Source organism: Onychostruthus taczanowskii, unplaced genomic scaffold (assembly GCF_017590055.1).
Source record: "Onychostruthus taczanowskii isolate IOZ18803 unplaced genomic scaffold, ASM1759005v1 scaffold67, whole genome shotgun sequence".
Taxonomy (NCBI): domain Eukaryota; kingdom Metazoa; phylum Chordata; class Aves; order Passeriformes; family Passeridae; genus Onychostruthus; species Onychostruthus taczanowskii.
This window is the reverse complement of record NW_024504455.1, coordinates 3,722,965-3,734,439: the sequence shown is the minus strand read 5'-3', so window position 1 is coordinate 3,734,439 and position 11,475 is coordinate 3,722,965. Positions and strand designations below refer to the sequence as shown.

The 11,475-nt window shown below is 41.6% G+C and overlaps 1 protein-coding gene across 1 annotated transcript; it reads left to right on the top strand.

The window, feature by feature from the left end:
• Window positions 1–738: 738 nt before the first annotated feature.
• MAEL (maelstrom spermatogenic transposon silencer) lies at window positions 739–10,875 on the top strand. Its single transcript, XM_041420910.1, has 12 exons — window positions 739–861; window positions 1,268–1,354; window positions 3,442–3,544; window positions 5,452–5,607; window positions 6,116–6,157; window positions 6,778–6,905; window positions 7,657–7,711; window positions 8,047–8,188; window positions 8,911–8,973; window positions 9,597–9,729; window positions 9,950–10,028; window positions 10,760–10,875. Exons 1-12 carry the CDS (start codon window positions 739–741, stop codon window positions 10,873–10,875), a joined length of 1,227 nt encoding a protein of 408 aa, XP_041276844.1.
• The last annotated feature ends 600 nt before the right edge of the window (window positions 10,876–11,475 follow it).

Below are 11,475 nucleotides of genomic sequence, written 5' to 3'. Positions count from 1 at the left end.
AAGTTAGACTGGTTCATCTTAAAGGTCTCTTCCAACCCTGATTTTAGGATTCTACAGGATGCATGGGCTTTAAACCTTTTGCCAAGTTGGCAATATATACATCAACACCTTGATTTACTTCATCCATAGAGTGTGTTTGCTACAGAACGCCCTTGACTAAGGGGTGCTAACCACTTACCGGGTTCTACTGACATACAGTCCGGATGCATGGGCTTTAAACCTTTTGCCAAGTTGGCAATATATACATCAACATCACTATTTACTTCACCCATAGAGTGTGTTTGCTACAGAATGTCCTTGATTAAGGGGTGCTAACCACCGACATACAGTCTCTTGTTTTATTTTATGAAAGACAGGAAACCTAGGCTGGATATTACAAAGGAATTCCCTACTGTGAGGATAGTGAGGAGCAGGAACAAGCAGCCCAGGGAAGTTGCCCATCCCAAGGCCAGGGATGGTCAGAGCTCTGAACTACATCATCCCTAAAGCACACTCCAACCCCGCAACGTTCTGTGACCCTTGGGGCTTGTTGGCCGCTGTCTGTCCCACTGATAACTCTCCTTTATCGCCGGTAAAGAGCAGGCGAAGCTCAAACAGCAGAGCAGACCCCAAGCCCAGCGGGGCTGGAGGGCGCTGCCTTGGCGGCCCCGCCCGCCCCTCATGGCGCCGAACGCGCGGGCGCCGCCCCGCCCGTCCCTCATGAGGGGCCGCGTGTGGGCAGCGCCCTTCGGCGAGGCCATGGCTCGGCGGGGCAGCTACCGCAGCGCCTTTTCGTGTTTCGTGCACGACCAGCTGCCCGCGCTGGAGCGGCGCGGGCTGCCCGTGGCCCGTGTGGCGGACGCCATCCCCTACTGCTCCCAGGCATGGGAGGTGAGGGCGGAATGCCGGCGGGGCCTTTCCTGGAGGGTGGGCTCGGCGCCATTTCAGGTGGCCGTGCCGCGCTCTCCTCAGCGCAGGGAGGTTCGTGTGCCGTGGGTGGGGTGGTGGTGGCGGCATCCCCGGCCGGCAGGAGTAGTTCTAGGAGGTCTCTTGTCTGTGACTTGCCCTCACTCCGAGGTACTTTAGCTTCTCCTTGCTGGGTGTTTGTAATCGAGCCTTATGGCGTTATTAGGAAAAAAGCGCCTGCGAGTGTTTGAGTCAGTCTTGGCAGCCATCAGTAGTGTCCTTTGGAAGTGCAGGAGTGATTTCTTACACGGGGAGTTTGTTGGTTTGTGGGACTACTAGAAAAAGGTAGAAACCTTTTTGTAACAGCTAATTTTCCTTCAAGTCCCTGACAGAGGCAGAGAAGACAATGTATACAGACAAGGCTCGTAAATGGAATAGCAAGAAACACTCTCAGAAGACTGTAAAGGAGGTAAATGCTGACAATGGAAGGCCCTCAGTAAGAAGGAGGAGGAGTAATCGGTATCTGGCTCTGTGCTCAGTTCCATAGGATGCTGTGCAATTTCCACCTGCTCTCCACATCCTCCAGCCTCTGGAGGGTATGGCTGCATTAGTAATGTCTGTCATTATACGAGTTCTGCAGGTAATTGTTGTAGCTTGAATTGAAGGTGAAGATACTTGATACCTGTTTAAACCATCACAGCTTGTTCCTTTCGTCTCTTTTACCAAGTAAAATGCAGTTCTCTAACACGCTAGCTTTATGTTTCACAGTATTTTGCAGTGCCTGACTTAATTTTTAAATTTTTTTTAAACTTATACTGTAAATTGGTGTTACTTCTTGTTAAAAGTTCATGTTGGTTTTGCTTTTTGGGTGTCATTGTTTTAGGTAGTTCTTGTCTGATGGCCTGAAAGCACATCTTAGAAGCAGCTGATTTGTTGGTCTGGAGGAGCTGTGTGGTGAACCAGGTCAATGAAATGTGGCCCGTGCACAAATAGAATAATTACACCCTGCCATTATTTTTAGGTTGGTTGGATGTGGGAGGAGAGTACTAATTTTGTTGTGGAGAACAATGTAGAAGTGGCAGTTGGTTTGAGTGTGTATGGTTGTGTCTGAAATGGTGCTAAACAGATAATTTCTGCTGTTTACTGCCTTGAAAAGGTGTTTGTCCCGTTTGTTTCTCTTCCTCTCCCAGCACTTCTCTGAAGCAGAGTTACTTAAGAGTTTGAATTATGTGAGGTATCATTTTATTTCATTTCAGTCTTTGTTGGTAGTGTAAAAACTTGTGTGTCCAAGGAAAGAAAGTCACATTTACTGTCTGAGTAAATGAATAATACTGCATTTACTTCTTAATGCTTTATTACTAGATAAAGACTGTGAACTATGAATTAATGGTGAGGATAAATTCCAGGACTTCCAAACACTTACACGGTGATAGAGGGAATGACAGGATGATCGTAGTTTGGAGTAATTTATAGTAAAAATGGATTCATTAAATTAGTCAGTCTAGACTAGAAGGGAGGTGTTAGACACTGTTTTCTGATTTTGGGGGCCTGTATGTCTGGGAAAAAGCTGTTTAAAATGTGATCATCCTTGTGTCGTGTAGCAGGCTGTGTGTAATTAATGAAACTCCATTTTTTATGTGTCAGGGAGAACTAAGTGAAATGGCAGGCAAGTCACAAATGGAGGCTTCTGTGTTTCCTTCCACAAGTTGTAGCATTTTAGAAGATTGTAATCAGGGAGAGGAATGAATAATTGCTTTACCAGAGTAAAGATCACCATCTTTACTGTATCTGGAAATAGGCAAATATGGATATATGAGATTATGTGCTCTTGTTTTATTAACCCCAGCCCTGTACACAGACAACCACGGTCACTTTGTGTAGTGAAAGCCCATGTTCCTCTTTTGGAGGTGGCCAAAGCTTGCTTAGATGGGAATAATTCCTCATTTTGTTTTAAATAGTTCAAACTGATAACCAATTAACTTTGGCTGAGATGGTTATCTGCAATCAGGATACCTGGGTGTGGATGTTATTCCCAATTTGGGTTTGAGTGATCAGATTCTGTAAGGCTGCCAGGTTTCTTTTCCCGTCCTATTAAAAGCTTATTGTTCATGAATGGATTTTCAGAGCAATCCAATGAGTTCCTTAAGGCTTTACCAGCTTTTCATGAACCTGTTTCCTAGTCAAAGACAACTAACACATGTGCCAGGTGCTTTTTTCATCAAACTTAGGGAGAAAAATTTTAAATTCCAGTTTGAAGTGTTCCTTGCCTGTGGCAAGCATTTGAATTTAAGAAAATACTTAATTTTTTTTTTTATTTTATTGCATTTTGTAAATTTATCTGTAGTTCTTTAAAGCAGTCATGGATTGACAAAGGTACTGAAGAGAAATCTTGCTTTCGTGGCCTGCAAGTGTACAGGGACTTAATATATAAAACTTTGGCACCTAAGCACAGCTGTTACTGGATATTGCATTTTCTTCTGATCTAAGGAGCTGAAGGACTTTATTTGGGGTGAGAAGACTGTTGTTGTTGTTTTTTAACTTTGTCATCTTTTCCAGACTTGGAATGTGCCTGATCCAGTTCCTGCTCCTCTGCCCACAAAGCTGCCCAGTGTTACTCCTTTGCCAGATGCCTCTGCTCTGTCTTGGAAGAATGATCAGGGTATGGTGATTTTAAAGCAGTTGGTCCTGCTAGATGAGAGCTTGCCCTTTGAGGATATTCTCAGTGGTACCTGTACAAAGACTGTTTACACTTTTTTTTGCTAAAAGCCATCTGTGTCAGATGTTTTTACACTACTGGGCTACTGCTGTAAAAGGTAGAGAGACATCAGGGAAAATACTGTTCCCCCCTCCAACCTCTAAGAATTCTATCCTCTATTTTTTATCTCAATGGGAGTATAGCCACTAAAAGTTTATTAACAGTTATTTCAGGGTTTTTAAGGAAAAGGTAATTTTTCAAGTCCTACATTGATGATTTGATGAGACTAATCCAAGTTCAGCATAAAAGAATACTTGTATTGACTTCAAAGGGTTAAGAATTGCTAGATATCAGTGTTCAAAATTAGTATGATAGAGGCATTAAATAAAACAAGGGCCTGGTCTCACTGGGAGAATAAAAGAGGGAATATGCACTCTGTCAATGACTTTATAACATCCTGACTTGCTTTCTTGTTGAAGAACTCTTGAAAACAAAATGTTTCTAACCTGTACCTGTCTCCAAATGGTTGTTCTAATTAGAGCTGGGTAGTGAACACATTTGTAATCTTCTACCCAATGAATATTTTGAAAAATGATAAAAGGTACTGCTTACAAGGTGAGTCAAGAAGCCAGTTTGTATAAGCTGTATCTGCTGCATGGTTAAGTCTCAGCTCCAGCTTTTTACCTCAGTCTCTTGAACTGTTTTCATGTTGTCATGGTTATGGGGGAGCAAGAAACAGTAGCTCCATGAAAAGTGAAATGCTTATTAGTGCCCTCTGTGCCAGGGGTCGTGCTCCCCTGTCATTGTGATGCAGATTTGATTGGGCTGATCATGCTGGCTGGCTTGAGTTGGCACAGTTCATCTTCTAGCTGAATGAGAGGCTAATGATAAGGGATAATTGAGATACATTTCATGATGCTGCTCTTAATATTTCTCAGTTGAAGTTGTGTATGGTTCCCTGGAGCTATATCCATTTTTTCAGAAGGTAGGAGAGTTGTCTTTCCTATGACCCCTGAGCTTTTGCAGTTTAAGACCTACATGAGGGAGCATGACCATTCAGGCTTGGGGCAGCTGGTGTTAAATGTCCTAAAGACTGGCATACAAAATTATTTATGTGTGAAGACAGTAACACATCTTTAGTAGAGCAAGCAGGACTTTTTTGATGAGGGGCAGCAGTTAAGAGTAAGGATTAAATAGCTGTGTTAAACTTCACTGAGGACATTGTGACGGTCGTGAAGAGAAGGATTAAGGTGTATTATAAAATATTTGTCATAGTTGGATACTTTTTAATTAGTAAATGATAAATCTGTTCCTTAACATTTGTGTTGGGTATTCTTGCCACTTTCTTTGGGAGCTCGTTTGGTGGAGAAGCAATCCTTTCAATTAGCAGACTTCTCATCTTCTTGCCCCACAGGATTACTACCAACTCATTTAAGTGGTGTAGGCTGCCAAATTTAGCTCGTGAGGCTATTTTGCAGCTACTGATTTGGCTTTTCCCTAACCTTATTTTATGAAAGGGCAAGAGACCTATCCTTAAAAAGAATAATGGTTCCTGTTGGATTGCAGGCCTCTTAACATCACGTGGGTTTGGGGGTTGGCTTTTTTTTTTAGTTGCTTGTATTTGTTGTTTTTTTGCCCATCTCTACACACAGCAGGATCTCTGGAAGGTGTCCAGTGTGCCTGAATTCTACACAAGTGTTGTTACCTTGTCATCTTGGATACAGAGGAAGAGCTGTGTGTTTTGCTTGGTTGTTAATCTTCAGTCAGTCATAGGAGAAAGTTCACAAAAGCTTTCCCTGGATGAGGGGAGACCAGCATGGCTTCTGTAACCTCTGGTGGCTTGTCTGAAGATGGTTTTGTTCTTCTTTCAGATATGGTTGCAGACATCTTCTACTTCCTGGACATTTACAGCTACGGGAAGCTGCCACCGCACTGCGAGCAGCGCTTCCTTCCCTGTGAGATTGGGTGTGTCAGGTACTCCCTGCAAGATGGCATCGTGGCTGATTTCCACCACTTCATAGATCCAGGTGAGTTCAGGAAAGTCAGAGAAGTGCTGGGCTTGAGAGGGAAGCTTTCTGGGTTCCAGAAAGGTTCTGAGGTTTCCAGCCTCACTGCTGCCCAGGTTATACTTGTGGTATTAAGAAAAATTTATTTCTTTGATTATAAACGGTCAGACTTCTTAAAATATCAGAGGAGTGCTGAGCTTGTTTCTGAAGAGAATTAGTGTCAGAGCTTCATGTAACTCCAAAGAGGGTAGGCTAAACCCAGGAGGACCTGCACGTGTTTGTGCTTTATGTTTGATGTCAATGAATGTTTCTCTTGGTTGGACCTAAACTCACTCTACAATGCACTTTGTTTTTTAAAATGCTTACTGAAAATAACTTTTCCAAAAATAGTTGAGGCATGTTCACAAGGCCACAAGGGAAGATGAAGCTGTTCCTTTCTGTATGTGAAGCTGTGGTGTACAGTGGGGAGTTAAGGATCTCTCCTTGGTGGTGTTGGATGATGATTGTGCTTTCTCCTGTTTTTTTGCAGAAGTACCACCACGTGGTTTTCGGTACCACTGCCAGGCTGCTGGTGAGTATTAATGGAGAAAAAGAATGGTGTGCAGTTTTAGACTCAGCTTATCTGACCTCTGTCCAAATGTTTTGTAAGTCTTGGTGGTCCTTGTGTGTATCTTCAGCATGAAGTGCTAATTAACAACAGGGTAACTCAAAGATACTACTTTATATTTAAAAGTTATGTTTAGCAGCTTGGCATATATTACCAAAACTAAAATATCTGCGCCATTGTTGTGTCTGGCTTGGCCTGCCTGTTTCCTTTGTGACTCTCAGTAATGTTTATAGACTCCAGTTTGTTTCTATTAGGACACTTCCTCTCCTTGTGTACAGAGGGAACAAACTTGGCCTGTGTACATCTAATACTTGGATAATAGCCTTGTAAAAGGGGCAGGAGGGTGAGTGTTTGCTCACAGCCCAGAGCTGCTGACAGAAGCAAGGTTTTGGTAGCTTAAACACAGACCCTGTCTGTGGAGAGGAGTGTGTGTGTGTTTGTGTGCATATATATATGTGTATACAGAAAGATAGAAAGGAGGAGGCAACTGTATCTCTTCAGGAAATTGGACTTCTCACAATTTAGTCATTTTTTGTTGTTGTTTTGTTGTTTTTTTCCCCTGTCCCCCTTCCCTCCTCCCTTAGGTGATGAAACCCACAAGATCCCTATATCTGGATTTCACCTTCCTCGTTCTTGTTACGCAGTTGTGCTACGGGAACTTGTTGAGTTTGCCCAGCCAGCCAGAGGTGCTCAGCCTCGCTTCTTCTGCAGGGTATGGCCAAGGTCAAAGCTCTCAGTCTCCACTTCTGCTCTCACTCCTGTTGGGTGACTAAGGACGTACTTCACTCTAAAACCTAATCAGTGTGCATATATGTGGGGAAAGACACTTTTTCCAGAGTGTCCCAGTTCCATTCAGGAAGAAATGGCCTCTAGAAGCCAACCTTTTTATAAAGCAGAGACCTAATTTTCTGCCTTTTTATTTTCAGCCTGCTCTTCTGGCTCTAATCTACTGATGAACAGGGTCTTTTGTTCTCTGACATTGTTATGACTTTGGTTACGGGCTCCTAACATTTGACTTAAATTGGATGTGCTCAATAATAGTCATAAATCCTGCTTTTTTGAAAGGATATTTTTACGTTTTCGTGACTCTTTTCCCCATGAGAGTAACACGTGTCTTAAATTTTTGCTCAAGTTTCATTTTTCAGGCAACAGAACAAAATGTTAGGATTCAGAGGTGTTTAAGTTTCATAACAGGTCTATTATGTTTCAATTCAATTCAAACCTAATGTTAATCCTTAAAAAGTAGGGAAGGACAGGATTCTGGGTTCCATCCATAAACACAGGGCTCTGAAGAAGTATGAAATTTGGGTCCTCTTCAAGGTACTCATCAGGGTGATTGTGCATTCAGTGCCATAAACAATTTTGGTTTGGAGGTGCCTTTTTCAGACCTGGACAGAAGTCATGGAAGTGTCAGAATTCTGTACTTTACTCCTTTGAGATGACAGAAATCTTTTTTCCTCCAGTCTAATGACAGATTCCGAATTAACTGGTGTCTTGGTCGAATGGCCAGCATAACAGGTAGGGAATGGATCATTTTTGTCCATCCTTTTCCCCTCCTACCCCCAGAAATAAGGGCTGTGTATTCATGGACAGCTGTATTTGTCTGAAAAGCATGTCTCAGTTTTCATAAAAGCTGATTCTGATAGCTAGAACTCCTTTGCATGCTCTTTCCTCCTCCTTTTTCCCACCATTTTCTAGGAAGCCAGGTTTTATGAAAACTGCTGGTGGAATATCTTTGAGCTTTGATGCTATGATAAGAGGCTGGGCAGTGAACAGGGACTGACTGAGAAATGAGCTGAGCAGGATATTCAGTGACTCCTGTTCTCCTGGCCTGGATTTTCACTGAACTGTAGGCATTGAGAGCCACTGGGAGCTTTTTGCAGTAGAAGACCTGATAATGAAACTGTACCAGAAGAAACACCAAAAGGAGCCATCCAAGATCTGGGTGTCTAGAAAACTGGATGTCTGCCTGTGGGATTTCTCCAGTAATACCAGGTGTGTTGGGTGGTTCTTTGTGTAAATGTGCCTGCTTTCAGATTTGTTTGTGTTGGTACAAAAAGTGATATTTGCTTGCAGTGCTGCAGGAGCATACTGGGTGATTATGCAGTTAATTTAGAAATAGACTCCAGTGCTTCCTCTGCAACTAGTTTAAGAAAAGAACCAATAATATGATCTTAAGTTTCAGTAGATTAAAAAAAAAAACTATGTAGATTATTCTTGGAAGTGTGCTTGGAATATGGTTTTTAAGATCCATTGGGTTCATCGTTGTCACTTTGTCTTTTTATAGTCAGGCAGTTTTGTGTTCCCATAGTATCCTCACCCTAGGGGGGGACCTTAAGGAGAATGGAAGCATGTACTCTAAAAGACAGGTTTGGAGAGGAAAGTGAGGATGTTTGTGCTAGGAGGAGCTATTTCACATTAATGGGAAGCTTGGAATGGTTCAAATGGTTTAAATTCCATTTGTCTCTTAGGGTTCTCTTTTCTCCCTGCCCCCCACCTCAGCATGAAGCAGATTGCCTGATAAGCAGACCTCTAAACTCTGCATAAACTACTTAGGGCAAAGCTATTGAACTCTGAAATTTTAAAGTACTGCATGGTTACTGCAACAAAAAGTTACCATTTTTAATATTTGTTCCTGTACATCTGGCCAGACCAACTGTTCTTGTTGCTTAACAATGTAGGTGCTTCTGAAATAACCTGAACTTCGTTTCATGTAGGTGCAAGTGGCATGAGGAGAATGATATAATCTGCTGTGCTCTGGCATCCTGTAAGAAAATGGGGTGAGTGTTGCTTGAAGGGTTGACTCCAGAATGATGGCTTTTATTTTGTTAGCATTGCAATGGTGGGAAAAGTGTTAATCACATTAGAATTCACTGTTTGACTTCAGAGGTATTCTCATTATGCTCTGGCATATCTCTGCTTTGGAGACTTCTATACTGCCTGACATATAATGTAGATACATGAGGTTCTGTGATCTTTTTGGTGGGGAGAAAGGAAAAGTAAATAGTTTGGAAATGAGGAAATGCTATTTATGATCTCTGTTGGCAGCAGTAGTAGCACTTAGAGAGACAATAATAAATAGTCTTTCATTCAAAAAACTCATCATGGACTGCTATGCCCCAAAAAAAAAAAAAAAGTTGCTTTTCACATTCTAAGTGCTACATTTGATAATGTGGGGAAGCAGTTTGTTTGTATTTCATGTGTAGTTGTACAGCAGACTGGTGGTCTTGGAAGGAAGCAGGGATGCTGGCAGAAAGTCCTTCTGCCCTCTGGTATCTGTTCTGTGCATCTCAGGCTTTGGCTGCTTTTGTTTGCCAGCTGAAGAACCTAAAATGCTGTGCTTCCACACATCAGCATTCCTGTTATCCAGACCTTTCTTGTTTTCCTTTTGTTCTTGGTCCAGTTACTGCATCAGTAAATCCTTTGCTAGTGTGTATGGAGTCCCACTAACAGCAGCTCACCTGCCTCTGCAAGACTCTGATTGTGGTCAAAGCACAAATACCAGGATTGTAAAACTGGATGCTGGACACACCCAGGTCAGATTTTTTTCAATTGATACCCTGATTTATTTCCAGTTGCCAATTTCACATGAGCTGTTTTGTCTTTGGATGCTGTCCTTTGTGACATATGTTGGGCAGACTGATGAACTTGCAGGATTTTGACCATGATTCATAGGTTTGATGGCTAGTGGTGTATGTTTCATGTTAGCAGATACATGTACCTTATTTTGAATTTTTTTTTTTTTTTTTGGTATAGAAAATGAAAGCTGAGACTTCTGGATGCAGCAAACCTTTGGGTTCTCCAAGACAGGATCAAGAGTTTGTCCCTTCTAATTGTGAGTTTGAAACTTCCACATTTTTTTAGTGGAAAGAGCTCTTTAAACTTAATCCAATTGTTACTTTTTCAAATTTCTGGGCTTAGATGTTGCCTGAAAGTGATGCACAGCTCACACACTGAAGACTCAAGGAGGAAGAGCTGGCCTTTTCTTATTGGACAGACTCTTAGGGTTCAAAACATCTCTCAAAATTCAGTTTTTCTTAGAAATGTTGCTCTCTGATTTATGCTTTTCTGTTAACTGAAGCCATTCCCATGCCCAGGTGCTTTGAGGCAGGGCCATGTTTAAAATACTCTCCATGTTCTTAAATCATTATATGTACAGACTGGGCTGGTCCTTCTTGTAAATGTTCTGTCACAACTCAGCTAAAAGACTTCTCTTTTTTTAAAGTCTCTTTTTGCAGAAAGGATTTTTTTTTACTAGAAGGCCTCTGAGCTCAGTTCATCTGGGCATTTCATGGCTAACCTTCAGAGGAACAGGTTTGCAAAATAAGTAAGAATTCTGAGTTTGCAACTTGATATCTTATGCATAAGATCCATGCTGAGTTTAAACTCTGTTCCACCTGGAAATCATGATCTTATGGTTTTGGTGTTTGTGGAGGACACGACCTGCCTGGCTTTTTGTATCAGAGCTGTTGAATAGGTTCAGCTCCACAGCATGAACAGCAATTCCATTAATTTATGCAAGCTTTAAAGGCTGTTTTGATGTGCAAACTGTATTTAATTTATTAGGTGATTCTCCATGTGGTGTGAAGACCTCCCCTTGTGGAGCAAGTGTTGTAAAAGGAAGAGGAGTTACTCGATTGCTGAGAAGTGCATCTGATCTATCCAAGTCTTTCAGTATTTGAAAATCTCTTTCACATCCAGGACAGCTGTAAATTCTGATTTTCTTCATTTCCCTAAGATAACTAGTAGTTTGTCCAGACTGCAGTTTTTCATCTTCTGTGCAAACCTTGACAGTTGAAGTTCTTGTTAGAATGATAAAACTATTGAGTGAATTTAAAGAATCTTGTTCATTATCTACAGGAAAACTTAACTTTGAAGGGACCTAACAGTCACATCTTTAAAACTGCATGCTGTACTAGTTGTATTTCTTAATGAATAGAGTGCAAATTCAAGATTGAGTAATCAATATAATTGAATTAGAAGAATTATTTAGTGACCAGTGTGTAAACAATTTAAACTTTTTGCTTTATTTCTTTTTTTTAATAGCCTTCCCATCTCCTGCATTTGGAAGATGGGATTTCAGTGTGTAACAGTCTTGCTTCAAAAACTGATACAGGGGAAAAAGCACTGAAGGTGTGAAGGGCTGCCCTAGGGGAACTAATTTAAAGTCAGTAGTCCCAACAGTTTGCTGGAATATATCAGCTTTAGCCATGAAAAATTTGAGTGGTCTTTCAAGGCAAAAAAGCAGAATTTATATAAAATGTCTTGAAAGAAATACTGTG

What these genes read in the sequence shown, in the direction of transcription:
- MAEL (XM_041420910.1), top strand. Translation starts at nt 739, where the DNA reads ATGGCTCGGCGGGGCAGCTACCGCAGCGCCTTTTCGTGTTTCGTGCAC. An exon ending in CCACCACTTCATAGATCCAG is followed by an intron (nt 5,608 to 6,115) that starts GTGAGTTCAGGA and finishes GTTTTTTTGCAG; the next exon opens with AAGTACCACCACGTGGTTTT. An exon ending in GATTTCTCCAGTAATACCAG is followed by an intron (nt 8,189 to 8,910) that starts GTGTGTTGGGTG and finishes CGTTTCATGTAG; the next exon opens with GTGCAAGTGGCATGAGGAGA.